This window comes from Haliotis rubra, unplaced genomic scaffold (assembly GCF_003918875.1).
Source record: "Haliotis rubra isolate DU_JTF1 unplaced genomic scaffold, ASM391887v1 Scf249, whole genome shotgun sequence".
Classification (NCBI taxonomy): Eukaryota; Metazoa; Mollusca; class Gastropoda; order Lepetellida; family Haliotidae; genus Haliotis; species Haliotis rubra.
The window spans coordinates 207,319-226,081 of NW_025766547.1; the positions used below are offsets into that span (position 1 = coordinate 207,319).

General features: G+C 40.6%; 1 protein-coding gene across 2 annotated transcripts in view; it reads left to right on the plus strand.

The window, feature by feature from the left end:
- LOC124279262 (polycomb group RING finger protein 2-like) overlaps positions 1 to 7,169 on the plus strand; it is a 30,269-nt gene extending 23,100 nt beyond the window's left edge. For both annotated transcript variants that reach the window (XM_046715078.1, XM_046715079.1), the window contains exons 8-10: positions 423 to 521; positions 3,389 to 3,469; positions 5,261 to 7,169. In XM_046715078.1, the coding sequence (XP_046571034.1) occupies positions 423 to 521; positions 3,389 to 3,469; positions 5,261 to 6,349 (1,269 nt within the window). In that variant the 3' untranslated portion in view covers positions 6,350 to 7,169. The remainder of the gene's footprint in view (positions 1 to 422; positions 522 to 3,388; positions 3,470 to 5,260) is intronic.
- Positions 7,170 to 18,763: the final 11,594 nt, after the last annotated feature.

The window sequence follows — 18,763 nt, forward strand, 5'->3', positions numbered from 1 at the left end:
AATGGAATATTGTGTAGAATGTTGTTGTTTTTAATAGCATTAAAAACAGGTCATACCAGGCGATGTATGGAAATACGTTATCTACGGTTCTAGTTTAATTCGGGGCGGTGGTGCATCCCAGTGTTTAAAGTGTTCGCTCGTCACACTGAAGACTCAGGTTTGATTCCCCGTGTTGACCCATTTGTGGGTGCCTTGCTGTGGTTTTGCTAGATTTTTGCTGACAAAACGATAAATCTTGCACACTTTCTTGATTGTAGCACATGTTTTTGTTGTCTTAACGTTACGATGCACAAGTAGCGACATTCACAGGAAATACTGCTAGGATACCTCCTGTTTCAATGTGTTATGAAGTCTGCTGATTCCTGTGCTGAAAGTTTTAAGCAGTTACAAAGATAATTGTCAGATATTACTTCTTGTTACAGAATCGGGACGTCCGGTACCTACAGTGTCCGGCCGCAGTTACAATCTCACATCTGAAGAAATTCATCCGACTTAAATACGACCTGCCACTGAACTACCAGGTACAGTTATCTGTTCGTAATGTTGAATTTCGTTCATAAATATGCGATGTCTATTTAATTCAATTGAATTATATTACCAAAGACCCGTGAAGGTCCCGGGTTAGAATTGGTCTTCAGTAACCCATGCTTGTCGTAAGAGGCGAGTGACTAACGGGATCGGGTGGTCAGGCTCGCTGACTTGGTTGGCACATGTCATCGGTTCCCAATTGCGCAGATCGATGCTCATGCTGTTGATCACTGGATTGTCTGGTCCAGACTCGATTATTTACAGACCGCCGCCATATAGCTGGAATATTGCTGAGTGCGGCGCAAAACTAAACTCACTCACTCACTCACTATTACCAAAATTTGCAAAATTAACACGAATATGTCTACATAAAATTCATGAGTAACACCTTTTTATGGATAGACAACTTCTTTATTGCAAAAGAAGCGACGTGTCCGTGTAGATCCTAACGCCGTTATCAAGCAAATGATCAAAATCTGTCTGTCTATCCATAAAACGTGTTCCTTTTCATCATACCAGCTTCTATATGCCACTTAAAGAAGTTACATCAAGCCATGTTGTATCAACATGTGAAACGTGATATATTTGTTGAATGAAAACAATCGATGGAATTACAATACTGTCCTCATCCTCAACCGAACATAATAATAAAAAAACACGCGGACTATTTTATTTATCTGCCGATCCTAGATTTGACCTTGAATGTTAATGTGGTATATTTACAGTTGATATGATTTTAATGCAAAATGAATATTCGTTTTTCGATCCGTATAATTTTCTAAAAACAGCGGAATTATCACTATTTCGAACAATATTTATTGAAAGAAGTGCACTGACACTTCACACGTGTTATCAACGGTGCCACACATTTGTACCGCTGTCTAACCAGGTTTACGTATATGCCCTATTTTGTATAAACATCTTTTCATTTATTATCAACCGAGACACGCCGTGATATAACGGCAGAACCGCTCAAGTCTCGATATACCAACCTCACTCGTCCAGTATTGGTGTAACCTAATGACGTCGACGTCACGATGACGTAATCGTGCTTTGTGATAGCGTCATATGCTCGTGTTATATTCATGTTAGAACGTATACCAAGGTGCGTTTGTCAAATACCGCTACAAGTTTAAATTTATATTCCTATTTGCAGTACCGTTTTTACCCAGACAAGACATATTTTGAATTTCTATGTATTGTTACTTCAAACCAAAATAGGATGAATAATGTTCCTTCAAATCCGATAAATATTTGTATTTTAAATATAAATATTTGTATTGTATTGATTACGGTTTTGTAGCTAAAACATAACGCTGTACTGTAATGACTGACAAAAACTCAGATACAGTGAGATTTGACGGTAAGACCGCTTGTCGCGGAGCCAACTAAAACGAGGATGGGGCATTCAGGTTCTGTGAATCGGCTCATTGCGTCAATTCATGTTCCAATGTTACGGGTCGCGTCAGTCACAGTCGGCACATGGCGTGGTTATTAACGCGGATTTAATATTGCCGTGTGTGGAATTAAATAACATTCACATAATTAGCATTTAAAAATTTCGGAAAGGAAAAAATGTTAATGTATAGGATATTTTTTTATGTCAATACATGCGTGCTTTAAATAATTTAAACGCTGCTGTAGACACATGGCCCGCTCAAAACCGTATGCTTTGTAACAATTCTGTGATTGTTTTATAAAATTCTCGACAAAATCATCTCAAAACCATTGCATTTGATGGTATTCTAATGCCTACCACGTCCAGGGACCTACACGGTGTGGGTAGTTCAACTGTAGACTAATGCTTAGTCTTTGAATATATATAATTTTGATGGTAACAAACAAGCCCATTTAAATTGAAAAGGAGCCCTAGGGAGACCAGAGATTCAGAACCTGAGGAAATCTAGACTTGCTTTATTTAGGGCTTTAGCACTGTAGAGAGGGCTTGGCAGTAGGGAAATTAATGTGGTTCAGGGACTGTGAGACAGACTAGTTCAACTGTTACACACTGACGAACTGCCCCGACAGTGACAATTGTGTTTATCTTACTCCTGACCTAGTTACAGCTGACTGGTATAGTTTATCTCGTTCAAATCCGAATTACGTAATGAGGGCAGTGTAGTACAAATATGCAGCCCCGATGGAGCAAATCCATCTTTAATATGTGAGATTCAACGATTCTCTCCTACACTGTTTAGAGTTGACGAGAAGAAATCACGAGAAACAGTTTTAACTTAACTCCTTTGAGTGGCATCTGGAAGTCGGTGTGAACAACGGGGAGAGTCCTGTGGATATACAACTTTTTATCATTAATATAAGCGACGTTTCGGTGTGGTCACTAACGTCGTTATCAGATCATGCGTGCTCATATTCCTTGTTAAATTTTCCAACACTTGCTAACATCTTGAATATTCGATTTCTTCCGAAATAATCCGATGTAGAAACATAAACGCAAATGTCAGGCAGTTTGAATATTTTGTTACGAATCCATTGAATAATGTATTAATACATTTTGGTAGATAGCAGATGTCGTTTGTCGTTTGTTGCTCAATTCCCCCGATTTTAACCCTTGTTGTGTCGATTAGAGTTTGTTGTGAAGGTTCTACCAAAGTGTTGACCTTGACCACATCTGTCCCGAAATGTCGTCAAAGCGTGTGAACCCACGCCACTCACTCACTCACTCACTCCTCTGTTAAACTGGCCCCTCCTGTAAGCTTGTTGAAACTGCCTGGTCCGTCGTTGAACATGTTTACTAAACAAACCGCCGTGTGCTGAACCAGCCTGTACACTATGGAACAGGGACGCCGGAAAATGTAACACTACCCTATGTCGCTATAATCCAGTCTTGCTTCTGTTTCAGATCGACATTTTCCACACAGACGAAGCCCTACGGGAATATTACACCTTGATGGATATTGCATATATATACACATGGAGGCGGGTACGTATATCATATATATCACATATCACTCTGGTATATATCAGGAAACAAAATGTATTGTGCGTATGTACTTATGTCCACGCTACCTTTATATATACAAATGTACTTCTTAAAGGAAATTCCGTGGGTCGATATCTATTTGCGTAGAAGTTACGTAAGAACGATGCGCGCACGCATTTACACTCACACACGCACGCACGCACACATGTATATATGTATATTTATTAACCCAAAAGGGGCTGTGGGGAAGGCTAGTGGTTAAAGCGTTGGCTCGTCACGCCGCAGACCCGGGTTCGAATCCCCACATGGGTACAATGTGTGAAGCCCATTTCTGGTGTTCCCCGCCGTGATATTGCTGGAATATTGTTAAAAGCGGCGTAAAACTAAACTCACTCACTGACTGTAGTTTAGGCGTGTAACATCCTCCACCCACCCGTGGAGATCCGGGTTACAACTGCTCCTTCGAACCCACGCTTCTCGGAAGAGGCGACTTAGTTGATCGGGTGGTCAGGCTCGCTGACTTGGTTGATGCCTGTCAGCCTATCCCAGATCGATGTTAATCACTGGATTGTAACATCTGGACCAGCGTCACATTGCTGTATATACGTGAATACGGCATTCACCACCAGCAAGCAAACAAACCTTACTCCATCAATGTTCCTACATGCGTATTGTGTTCGCCGACAGCAGCGCGGCAGACTCAAGGTCTATTCTTCCTGAAATGAAAAACGTCTTCTATTACCGCATCCACGTATTGATTTTTCATCTCATTCGGAATAGTTATGGCTGTTGTATTGGAGGGAGATCGTGTTCGATTCCTGTAATCAGTAGTCTTGATGAATTGTGTGAGAAGGCATTGCGCAAAAGCTGGTAGACCTTTTATGTGTGATGTATAAATTCTTACTTGAAGTGAGTGAGATTGTGAGTTTTACGCCGCACTCAGCAATATTCCAGCTATATGGCGGCGGTCTGTAAATAATCGAGTCTGGACCAGACAATCCAGTGATCAACAGCATGAGCATCGATCTGCGCAATTGGGAACCGATGACGTTTGTCAACCAAGTCAGCGAGCCTGACCACCCGATCTCATTAGTCGCCTCTTACGACAAGCATGGGTTACTGAAGATCAATAGTCTAACCCGGACCTTCACGGGTCTCTTACTTGAAGAGATATTTGAACTCATTCAGCAGCATGTGCTTGTGTGACTGAATTCTATATCTCGAATTTGGCGTAAAAGTGTATCAGGATAGACCATATCATATCCTATGTAGTCGAATTCTGAACAATGATCCATTCGATAAGAAATTACTTCAACATTTATACACCTGTGATGTAACCCCAACATGAGGAAATAATGTACGTAGGTGCAAATAATTAATTGTTTTATCTGTTGTTAGCAGGGGTGGTGAGGTAGGCAAGTGGTTAAAGCGTTCGCTCGTCACGCCGATGGCCCCGGTTCGATTCCCCACATGGGTACAATGTGTGAAGCCCATTTCTGGAATATTGTTAAAAGCGGCGTAAAACTAAACTCACTCACTGTCACAGACATATCATCCGGTCTTTATCCGACATACCAGTTGTTGATAACATGAACACCTACATACCCAATAGGGACACGAAGAGCCACGCTACGCTTTGTGTTCGCCAAATCGTCATATTCGTCTCGAACGAATATCATAGCATAGCATCCATCTGCAATGGATTCCTACCAGCCCCCGTATCTAAAAGACTAATGTACTAGTACCATGCATATATGCCGTATAACATTAAGTTGGTTTTGTTTGTTGCAGAGAGGCCCGATGAGGTTATACTACACCATATATGAGCGTAAACTGAAAAGACTGCACGACCAAGCTATGTTAGAAGAAGCCGAATCCTGCTGCCACGTGCCCACCAAAACCGCCAAGACGATCAACGACAACGACAACGAAATTGTGACCGCAACAACAATGTTGAACGTACCAACGGTACAAACAGAAAAAGACACTTCCGAAGACAAGGGGAAAGAAATAACCTGTCCCAAATCAAATGACCCACCCTGTCCTAAAGCTAAAGACACCCCATGTCCCAAAGCGAAAGATCCACCCTGTCCTAAAATCATCGTGGAACCGAAAGGAAAGGTTCTCACCAATTCCAAAGAGAAAGACTCTGTGAAAACAACTGTGTCTAAATGTCAGGCAGATATAGTGAAAGTTGTTTCGCAATCAACCACCAAAGAATCTGAACCCAAAAAACAAACGGAGAACAAGAAACCAGGTCCAGAAACGAAAAAGACAGTCACTGACGCTAAAAAGGGCTCCCATGATGCCAAAAAGAGTATTCAAGAAGCGAAGAAAACTTCCACGGAGGTGAAAAAACCACTACAGGAAGTGAGAAAGCCTTCTGATGTTAAGAAACTTGCTAATGAGGTTAAGAAGCAAGCGGATGGCAAGAAACCCCAGACCGAACTTCGGAGAATTGAACCAAAGAAAACCACTATTGAGGTGAAGAAACCGCCGACAGATGTGAAGAAGATGTTGAATGATGTGCGGAATGACAACAAGAAACAAGCAGAAACAAAGAGGCCAGCAGACCCGAAGAAACATCAGACTATTGAACCCAAGAAAAGCATCGAAAATGGCAAAACCGAGGTCAGAAAGACCCACTCTGTTGGTCGCAAACAGGCAGAACCAAAGAAGTTATCAATGCCAAATATGAACGGACATTTCACAAACGGTCATGGTGCCTACGACCTGAGCAAAGCCACCCTTGACGAATCTGGACTTTTTAAAATTCCAAGAAGGGATGAACCTTTGAATTTGGTGAAGAAAGACAAAACCCAACCCCTGAAATTGAACGGAGGTTTTAGCCCGAGACCGGATATGAATGTGGCGACTTAAGCGTTGTGAGATTCTTGCCAAGATTGGATATTACTGTGTGTGAGCTTGCTCCAAAGGATATATTTTATGGAATCACCGTATTGGTGAAGAAAACCGGTGGTTTGAATACACATTGATGTGAAGGATACACGTGGAACGATATTCTGTGGATGTATAATATATATCTCTGTGTACTAAGTGTGCCCAAATCGGAATGTACAAAGTGATGTTCATGAACCGGATACTTACCTGTGCAAGCAGATGTATTCTCCATATTTCAATCTGGCCTTTTAATAATGAACACTTCGAAGACGTGTGGATTACTATCCGTGACATGTTGGGTGTATATATTTACTTACATGAGACTGAACCCTCTGGGCAGGTGTTCCTGGACGACTCCAAGGTCAAGTGTACATAGATTGTATTAACGGTCTAAGACTGATTTTAAGTTATTCTGTAGAACTTAGCGCATCACCTAGTGCTGAGCAAGACAACTGCCATTTTACTTGCATTTATAGCTAATGCATTAGACGCTGTGACAAATTGTGTTGATTCGTGACTATTGGATAACTCTCCTTCGTTGGATTTTACCAGATGATTGTGATTGGTTCAGACTTCTTCCTCGTTCGTCTTTGGCTTACGAGAAGTTTCAAATTACCGATAAATTTCGATTGGCTATAGATGAAGATTCAGTTGGTTACAAACGATTTTATTCATTTGGGATCGCGAAACGAACGATAACGACGAAATAAGTCTGCGGTTAGTTTGGATGTGTACAAATTAATGTATTTGATTACTTAGGAGATTGTGATAGAAAATAAAAATAAACGACATGATGTAACTTTGTGCCTGTTAATATGTTCGAACAAACACAGATTCTCCTGGCTGAAATTGCGGCAGGCAACTCAAGTCGGTTGACAAACAAACAATACCTGGTACAGCAATGGCCAGCCGAACTGTAATTTGGTGGGGTACTCGTTTGGCTAAAGTGTTGGTCATGCCGAACCTACATTATGTCCTCCACGTGTGTAAATAATATGTGGCCAGGATATTACCAAAAGCGGGGTGAAACCATTCTCACTCACTCACTGTGATGATAACATTGTTTATTATGATTAACAACTCATACTTGTCTCCTACCGACTAACCATTATGCTTTGCGACTTGAATCACGAGACAGAAGAACCTATGTCCAGCTACTTCAAATACAGCTTAAACTAACATACTAATGCGTGGTCTGAGTTAAAATACATCCTGACAGTTAAACATTAGTCAATAAATAACTAAAAATATAGCATAAATAAGCTCTATTGAAATCTCATACATCACATTGCATTGTGTATTCATTACATAGATATCTGATACATGAGAATATTCAGTTTCATGCTTTGTGCATGTATCCGTGCTGCGTTTGACAAAGCCCGCATAATTCTTCCTGCACGTGCATCTGCGATTTGATCGTTGTATTGAAGGCTGACTGGCTGAGTATGCTTCTACGCCGTTTCTAGCAATATTCCAGCAATATCACTTTTATTGAAGGACCGGACACTGACTGATTTGGTGTAGTTTCTCATCCAACAGTCGAATACCATCCAGTTTCGTTTTCAAAAGTTTCGGATAAGACGGACATACTGGGTTGAATTTTATCTAATTCACTCGGTCGTTAATGCTCGTACTACTTCGTTCTAAAGACAAAGTACAATCCTGTTCAATATGTGCTATTTTCAAATGTACCTGTATTTTATATTACAAACAATGTCTAACAAACCCATGCTGAAAAATAGCTTGTTCTCGGATTTATAGTACGATACATATGGCTGGGGTGGAATCACAAATAGCGGTTTCCTTAAAAACGAACTGCGACTATAACGAACAAGTTCCAACAGTCTCTGCGAAGTTATGTAACCATGTTGGAACCATAATTAAGAAGGTTAAAAAATATTTCCGTTTCGACTTTTGGGGGACTTTTGGCCCAAAAACACAAACGATATCTTAGGATAGGGTTAAATGCTTGCAGCAGAGCTTCGATCCAGGTGACAGACAGGTGTTCAATTAACCACTCAGTGAATAACTCGTCATGAACATCTGGTATCTGGTTATTGAATAGTAATTTATAAACACATGTTTATAACATGGCTAACGTTATACAATGGACGCCGTTTCCAGCCGAGATTGCCTGATATTATAGAAATGTGGTTTTGTAGCTTATTTTTATTATTTAAAACATTCGTCTGTAGAAAGACTTCCGTTAATGCGATATTATTAACCTCAGCTTACAGTCGTTTACAGTTCAATACAGATCAGGGTGGTCTGTCATACAGACCCGGAAACACATATATCCAAGAAAGCCAAATATATATGTGTGGCAAGTCTAGATAACCACAGTTTCTGAAAATGAAGACCCCTTTTCGTAATAGTTTATGATTATCATGTATGACTGTAAAATATTTTTTCTGTAAAATACGTTTATTTCAGAGACTAGATGTCATTCTAAGATCGGAGTACAACAGAGAAATGTTTTTTGTTTTAGTGGCCGAGGTGTTTTGTGTGTGAATAACTGGTGTTTGTTAGGTCATAACTGCTAGAACAGTAGACTATTGAAAACTAGTCTAGGCTATGCTCCGTTCTTTTTATCGAATTAAACTACACCAACTTCTTATTTATTTAAACGGCGTTTCGGGTCCGGTTTCATTAAGTGACTATTGTGTTAGGACTGTCGTAATCTATTACAAAGAATTGGATGTAAGATATCTCAGCGCCACGACCTTTTGTGAAACAGCGACTAGCGATACTTCTTGCCCATCCGAATCATTTAGCAAAATGTAGACTCATATATTTTGGGGTACTCTGTATTAAGCTTAGGAAGGTGCAACGAGCTGCCCGATATGTCGTTAAAACGTCGTTTTTCATACAAACTACATGTCTCCCAATTTCTAAATTAATATCAAAATGTGAACATTTAATTTCAACGTCAGAGAATAACCAGTGCCGATTATCCGACGAAATTGATTCCATTTGACGACAAAATGCAGTATAAGGGTGGCAGTTGTAGGAATGGTTCACTTATAAATATCAGTGAACACGGTATGATCTCTAGACATGCAGCTTAATGCTTGGTGTAACGAGTACGGACACACTTCTACAGGGCGGTGGAATAATAACACATCGATTAACAAATACCTGCACATTGCATTTGAGTCAGGTAATCGGATTTGGTGGGTTGAGGCATTGCCAACGAGCGGTACGCGTAATAACACGAAACAAGACGATTCCGAACTTTGTTTATCGTATCGGAAGAACTCATATGCTGCATATATTGTACTTAAATTATATAACGCCAAACAATAGACAGTGTCCCTAACATAGTCCTATGAGCGTTAAGGGCAAACTGAGTGAGTTAGTTAGTTAAGTTTACGTCGCACTCAACAATATTCCAGCTCTATGGTGACGGTCTGTAAATATTCGAGTCTGGACCAGACAATCCAGTGATCAACAGCATGAGCACCGATCTGCGTAATTGGGAACCGATGCCATGTGTCAACTAAGTCAGCGAGCCTGACCACCCGATCCCGTTAGTCGCCTCTTACGACAAGCATGGGTTACTGAAGGTTCATTCTAACCCGGACCTAAGGGCAAACTAGATGTGAACATTATATGAATGGAACGCGCACAATCAGCGATGCCACCATGTGTTCGCCAAAAGGGCACCTGCCACTCACAGTTTGCATAATAAAAGTAAAAACAACATTTGTTCATTTTAATATGAATTACAGTGTTTGAGTTACGCTAAACTAAATAAGTCATATTAAGCAGGTGTTTTCATTCGCACGGCAGTAACACACACATAAACAAGTTAGATTGGTGTTGACAATTAAACATTCTATTTGGGGACTTGAACTGAAATGGTGAGCCGCTAAAGCAATCTTGCTCTGGTTGTCTGCCAAACAGACCCTGGAGCAAGCAATTCTTTGGCATGTCTGTTTCTTAGTTTGTGAAAATATAGAAATGTTCAAGTTTTGGAACTTAAAATTGGGATAAAAGCAGAAAATCTTAAACGTTTATCATTACAGAGACTACAGAAGAACGTTGTGTCCTGATTCCAGTAGACGTTTGAAAATGTCTCGATCCCTCCCTCTGTGGAGGTCGTTGACCTCACAAACAGGACGAAATGGGGTCATGGGGTCAGATGGTCTTACCGGTCATCGCGGATTAGGGCAACATTGACCGGAGACGTTGTATTGTTGCAGATAGACGACGGAGACAGGCTATTGTAAAACCCCAATAGGTTATTCCACAGCTATACATTGGACGTAATCGTTCTGAGCTTGGAGTATTCCAGTCCGAGCTCGCTCAGCCTGCATGTCTCGGTACGTGGTTTATATTGACCTAATGTTCTCAGCATCGATCATTTCTCAGCCAACTTGAGCAGAATCGGTCTCTCACCCTGACTGGTGAACACACAACACGAAGACAACCTCATCGGTCTGGACACAGTCGACAGACAAAGACAATTTATCTGTTTTCACTTACAACTTAACCTTTTCTGCAGGGGCGGATACAGCCTTTTGAGAAAGGGGGTGTACAGGGGGTGTACAGTTCATTTTCACCCGTTTTCACGAGAGTTTCAATGGTCATTTAATGAACTTGCACCCCACCCCCTCTTGATCCGCCTATGTTCTGTAAACTTATTTTATACCCTCATTAAATTTGAAATGCACCGAGGCTTTCAAAACGCAATATTCATGACTAGTAAATGTAGAAATATGACAGAGTGAGTGGGTGAGTTTAGTTTTACGCCGCACTATTCCAGCTATATGGCGGCGGTCTGTAAATAATACTGGACCAGACAATCCAGTGATCAACAGCATGAGCATATATCTGAGCAATTGGGAACCGATGACATGTGTCAACCAAGTCAGCGAGCCTGACCACCCGATCCCATTAGTCGTCTCTTACGACAAGCACTGGTTACTGAAGATCAATTCTAACCCGGATCTTCACGGGTAGATATGTTAAGCTCTAGGTTGCCTAAATATAATTATGAGATGAGAATGAGTATTGTTTCACGTCGCAGACTTCAATATTGCTGCTATATCGCATTATATTAGTCACTTCCGGTTTACTACGATTCGGCGTTTGTCTTCATTAAAGGAGGACACCCACAAATAACCAACCGATCCTCGTCTTAAACAGCCATTGCAGAAACCTGTTCTCATACGGATTTCCTACATCCTCACGAGCAGGAAACCCAAACTCTTTCAAGCAGCCTTTTAATTTAAAGATCCACATAAGACGAGCAGAGAGACGATTGAACAATTGATATAAACTGACATCGAGTACCTTCCTTACTGGTACCACGTACAGTCCTTCAATGGAATATCGACTCTTCCTCCACACACACACAACTGTCGGTGAATGTTTCATTCCAGAGCAAGTAATGAAGTCAGTGGGTGAATACTGCCTAACGTCGGGCCGCGCAATCTTCAATCTATGTCACGTCGGCCTGGTGAAGATATCCACGACATCGTCGACATCGACATTAATACAGACGTTATAGGATGTTCATTCTTTGGGTTTTCGCCAGTTCATCTGTAAGAATAATGGCCACGTTTTAGAAATACATGTACAAGTTCGGGCAATGGAAATGTACACTTGACTTAATGTTCCATTACGGTCGTTATCATAACGTGACTTGGCTGAAAACTGTCTGCAAACAAATTGGAGGTTCACAACACTACGATGAAACCCAAATCAAAACATCACCATCGAATAATCATTTCTTGTCTGGTTCTTCAAGCAATCCTCACTTATGGGTGTATACTGTCTTTTGTAAGGAAGTGTAGAATTGTTGGGAGTTGGTTGCAATCTCACAAATGATGATTGCTTCATTACCAACGAACAGTCATCGAAAAAAATCGATTTTCCTATCCAGGTTGTTACTGCAGAAAAGTATAACATGATGCACCTTGCTACATTAAAGTGATGACTAATATATCGTGAACATAAACTTCCTGGAGTCTTAGAGAAATATTCAGCCATGACTTTTCAGTTAGTGGAGTGAGTTTTCTAAGAAATAAACATGTTTTCAGGCCCTGACAACTTCTAAGATATGTTCCATTGTCATGTATTTCAAAGACTGAAACAGTAGTTCCAAAATCGTTTATGTTCGATTACGAGAAAATGTGATCGATTGCTTGGTCGTTTGGTCACTGCGACCAATCTTCGATTATTTCAATTAATCGGAACACCACAAAAGTGTAGTCATATCGTTGTTCACAGGAACATCGGTTAAACAATGTATCTCATGCCATAGGGGGGATAATAAAAGTATTATTTTATGTCTTTGACAGGTTAAGAATCGAAAAACATACATGATTTGAAATACATGTGTCCAGTTTTGGCCCCGCCCCTGAGGCTCGATGTGTGAAGAGACGGTCAAGGTGACGAGTGTCCCCGTGACTGTGACACTCTAGGAAAGTCACGGCGTGTTAAACACGTCGAATCTTTTGGTATTTATATGTGAAATATTTCGGTCGTTTTGTTTTGAAAAAGCCATCGTAAATTTCGTTAGACTGACTGACTGACTGAGATTGGTTTCAGCAATATTCCAGCAACATCACGGCGGGGAACACCAGAAATGTGCTTCACACATTGTACCCATGTGGAGATTCGAACCCGGGTCTTCGGCGTGACGAGCAAACGCTTTAACCACTGGGCTACCCCACCGCCCCAAATTTAGTTAGAGTAAAGCTTTGTTTAGAGAAAACAAGAAACTGTATCTGATGGATCACCTACCATCTTCACCATCTTGTAATATGTAGGCGGGTGGAGTGATGTCACAGCTTTGTCTTCTATGACAAGACGTATGACGTCATAATACGTTGCACACGTTTGAGTCTAAATTTGCCGCTGACTAAATAGATGGCATGAAGACGTTATTAATTTACAGTAAAACATATGACAATTTTGATGCCAGAAATAACAGCTGTTTTGGTACACACAAACAAATTGCTTCTCTTCAGAAAGATTAAAATGCACCATTATCACGTGCAAAACAATAAACGTGCTGTATCCACGCACGTGACGAAGAAGAAGAATGGAAGCTGTCAGTTTCTTCGAGGGCGCTGGTTGCGCTATTAGTAAAAAACCAATTCTAGGTCTTCATAACGCTCAAAACATATTCATCATTATCAAGCCTGTATGACATATGAGCCATTGTATTCGTCACGATCAAACCATATTTTCTCTAGTTTCCATGACTTGGTCATGCTGACTTCTGTAGAGCCTATTAATGTACAGTAATAAATTCCGCTCTCCGACTCGTGTCTCCTTTAATGCATTCAGGGATTTAGTGGGTGAGTGGTGTTTTACACCATCGTTTACAATATTGAATGGCGGTGAAGTAGCCTAGTGGTTGGCGCGTTCGCTCGTCCCGCCGAAGACCCGGGTTCGAATCCCCACATGGGCACAATGTGTGGAGCCCATTTCTGGTGTCCCCCGCCGTGATGTTGCTGGAATATTGCTGTACAACCATACTCACTCACTCACAATATTCAAGCTGCGTCCTGACGGTCTGTAATTGATTGAGTCTGATGATATAAAAGACACCCCCAGCCAAAGGGGGCACGACCACACATCATCAGCCAATTAACTGACACACCCCCGGCCGCCCCCTTTAGTCAGCACGTTCTATAAACATGGGAAAGTTGGGACTTGTTTACACCAATGACCAAAGAGAATGATCTTGAGTCATAGTTCTGCCAACTCGCAAAGACCCACGAACTGGAAACCATTGTTATACAATTTCTGAAGATCTACATGCAGAATATCAATGTGATAACAACTTATGGAGATCTACATGCTGAAAGTCGATGTTATAACAACTTATGGAAATCTACATGCTGAAAGTCGATGTTATAACAACTTATGGAAATCTACATGCTGAAAGTCGATGTTATAACAACTTATGGAAATCTACATGCTGAAAGTCGATGTTATAACAACTTATGGAGATCTACATGCTGAAAGTCGATGTTATAACAACTTATGGAGATCTACATGCTGAAAGTCGATGTTATAACAACTTATGGAGATCTACATGCTGAAAGTCGATGTTATAACAACTTATGGAGATCTACATGCTGAAAGTCGATGTTATATGCAGAATATCAATGTTATAATAACTTATAGAGATCTACATGCTGAAAGTCGATGTTATAACAGCTTATGGAGATCTACATGCTGAAAGTCGATGTTATTACAACTCACAAACACCCACATGCAGAAGTCATATGTATCTATATCTACCACCACAAGTGGAAAGTAACTACACAAGGAAATAACAAGCAGATTGCCCTTTATGACAATTTTATGACAATTCATTGACAAATGGTACACGTGTGCCTGGTCAATCAATAATCGAGCCTGGACCAGACAATCCAGTGACCGATGCTATGACAACAAACAAGGGCCAAGCTTGACACCAAACACCCATTGGTTGCTCCTCCCAGCTGGCACACGCGACTGGTGACCTTGTCGCATTTGGAGTGAGTGAGTGAGTTAAGTTTTACGCCGCTTTTAGCAATATTCCAGCAATATCACGGCGGGGGACACCAGAAATGGACTTAACACATTGTGCCCATGTGGGTAATCGAACCCGGGTTTTCGGCGTGACGAGCCAACGCCTTAACCACTAGGCTTACCCACCGCCCCTGTCGCATATTGAACCAATATTACTACGATATATCCCCTAAAATCCGCCATATTTTAAAATACAAATTAACGGTGTACTACATGTAATTGAAAATAGAAATGAGTGAGTGAGTATGGTTTTACGCCGCTTTTAGCAATATTCAAGCAATATCACGGCGGGGACACCAGAATTGGGCTCACATGTTGTACCCATGTAGGGAATCAAACCAGGATCTTCAGCGTGACGAGCGAACGCTTTAACCATTAGGCTACCCCACCCCGCCGAAAATTTAAATGACAACACAGTGATGGCAAAAAGAGAATTGGATGATAAGGCTCAGTGACTGACAGTGTTCATGATATCAATCAGTGGTTTATCAGACCCAGATGTCAGGTAAATTAGCTTGAAAATAAAATCCGTCTAACAGACATCGATCTGTGGACTAATGGATGCTGGTTTGAAGACCACCACTAGTGTCTGATATAACATAAATTGAATCAAACAAACATACCAAATAACAAAACGTTTCATGTGTGACAATGTTGGCTCGAACTGGGTTAATTTCATGGGTGTATTTATGCCCCGGTTCAGTGAAGAAGCCAGGCCATGCGGCTATAAATAAAAGCGCGACAACTCCTTGCTAAGCATTGCGAGCTCATTTATGTGAATGGGCGTGATATTCCACTGAAAAGGAGATAACATATACAATTGAACTCACTAAGGTCCTCATTTTGAATCTCATATTACATTGCGTGTTTTATCAGACGGTTTTTCCCTTTAATGTGTTTTAGGAGTTTTATGTCACGGAGGCTTCAAGGAGGAGGCTTCAAGCCAGGGTGCATCTTTAGTCATTGGTTATTAATATAACTCGCACGACTGACTGACTGAGTTTGGTTTTACGCCGCTTTTAGCAATATTCCAGCAACCTCACGGCGGGGAACACCAGAAATGGGCTTCACACATTGTACCCATGTGGGGATTCGAACCCAGGCCTTCGGCGTGACGAGCCAACGCTTTAACCACTGGGCTACCCCACCGCCCCAACTCGCACGACACTACCACTGATACAACTGTATCACCCGTAGTTTCAATGCTAAATGATACTCTGAAACTGCCCAAGTTTTGCGCCAGTTGAATACATGTCCAAGTAGCTGTCTAAGGTTTATATTAATGGGTGTATTTTTATTTTACTAACAGTATCAACCACATTAGCTTGCAAAACTGTTCTAAGTGGGGAACATGTTATGGACTGACTGACTGACTGAGTTTATTTTTACGCCGCTTTTAGCAATATTCCAGCAATATCACGACGGGGGACACCAGAAATAGGCTTCACACATTGTGCCCATGTGGGGAATCGAACCCGGGTCTTCGGCGTGACGAGCCAACGCTTTAACCACTAGGCTACCCCACCGCCCCACACGTTATGGAATGAATAAGATATAATATATAGTGTAAGTAAATAAGTGACAAAAAAGTATTTAATACACATAAGAAATGTCCACAAAAAGATTCATTTGTACGATTCTGACCATAACATAGCTTATGTGTTAGAAATAGGGTGTCCGTAATTAACTCAAGTTCTGCTATTTTCAGAGGCATGACAGACATTTAGCCGAACTTTACAAATATCATTCTGTAATAAAATAACGACTCAAGTCATGGTTGTTACACTTATAATGATCAGAATATTTATTGTCCGGTTTTGTGTAGTGCGTCCATTGAGAATTTACACAGAATAATCACTGCGATAATATATGTAGAAGGCTAGTAAATTATTATCACAAATATTACAACAAATAACCATATTCAATGGGACCTATTCAATTAACGGGGCCGCGGGGTAGCCTTGTGGCTACAGCGACCGCTCGTAACGCTGAAGACCCGAGTTCGATTCCCCACATGGGTACAATGTGTGAAGCCCATTCCTGGTGTCCCCCGCCGTGACATTGCTGGAATATTGCCAAAACCAAACTCACTCACTCACTCATTCATTTTACACTATACGTTCTAAAATCTGGAACACCAGATCTCAAATACTAAATAATAATGCGCATTTCGACCGATCGTCGATGATCGCTTGACATACTGTAGTTTAGAAGAAATGTGTATCTTTAAAGTTTTAAAATTTCCCGTTAATACACTACATAGCAATTTTATCCTACCTTCAAGCAATCTCGTGCAAGCTTATTCCTTGTTTATAGACGATAAAAAGGAGCACTAAACATGTTTTTAACTGTTCCGTCGTGAAGCTTGGCATTAACGTTCTCCACCGACACGTTCAGGATTCTTTCCGACGAACATTCTCACATAAATTTCCGGCTGAATCTTAATACGTGTAATAACTTTTCCACCCCTAAACATGGCGTTTTTTAAGTCCAGTGTCAAAAGAGATTTCATCTCCGTTTAACAACGCCGTTGTCTGTGGCTATAAATAACTGTTGCAGGGAATAAATATTATCTTTTTTTACTATATATGTTAACAGGTTGCTTTAGGTACGTGAAATGTGGGTGACGTCAGCTGCTGTCGAGGCCGCGTTGTAGGCTTGTGGTTAAAGTGGCTCTGATCAACTAAGTAACCTGGTTCAATTTCGCAATGTGAGTTGGTGTTTTAGGTCTATTCGTTATAATTGAGCATGGTTTTAGGCCGCTTTAGCTATATTCCAGCAATATCACGGCGGAGGACACCAGAAATGGGTTTCACCCTTTGTACCCATGTGGGGAATCGAACCAGGTCCTTCGCCGTAGCTAGCGAACTCTTTAACCACTAGGCTACCCAACTACCGTTTTCGTTGTTTTGGGGATCATTAATATTTTAGGGGGACTTTTTGTCGTGAAGACACGATCTATTTAAAAAAATATCTCTTAAAATATTCACTATACTTACTCTTTTATATATCTACATCAGATATACACGTCTCTTTCCTCAACGATATTTTCTTTTAATAGATCAAATGGACATGACTAGATCAAAGAGCCATATGTCACTAGAAAATAGACATGACTAGATCAGATAGTGACTCCCTGTATAATATCGCCTACCTGTCTTTTCTGTCACAACCACCTATCATATTACAAGGCCCTGGTCTGAATATGACAGTTATGATCAAGTTTGGGGAACTTACCCCGTAAACCAAAACATACCTCTGGTAACATCTAGCAATCTCACAACAATACCGGTTCGGGATATAGTTATGGGTTTTGTCGCTGGAAAACCGTTATATTCAATATTTAAAAAAAATTCCATTCCAGATTGAGTGTACTCAAAACAAAAACTTTCAAAATTTAAATTCAATCATTTTTTCGTCGAAGTTTCCGTTAGTTCTATTAAAGAATGAAGCACGTGACCTGATTACGTTTAGCTGCATTAGTTCCGTGCCTGAAGAAATACAAATAAATCTCTGTGAACTATAATAGTTGAATCATTTGTAGAACTGTGTTCAATATTGTCTGGCGGAATAATATAACATCACATGCGCAAAACACCCATTATTTCGTTTAGTCGTGAAATTGTCAATATAAAATGTAATGCTAAAAAAACAACCCAAATTCTTACTCGGAACAAACCGATTGAACAAATGTTATAAAAATCTAAATCAGTTTAGTCTGCCATGAATTATTTTTAAAATATCGATCTGAACAAATCACCATTTTCTTCGACCTTTACTGATCTTTAAACTTTCATTTTTATTTTATTTTTTACAGATATCGTGGATGTAGCATCTTTCGTTTAAGTTCGATAC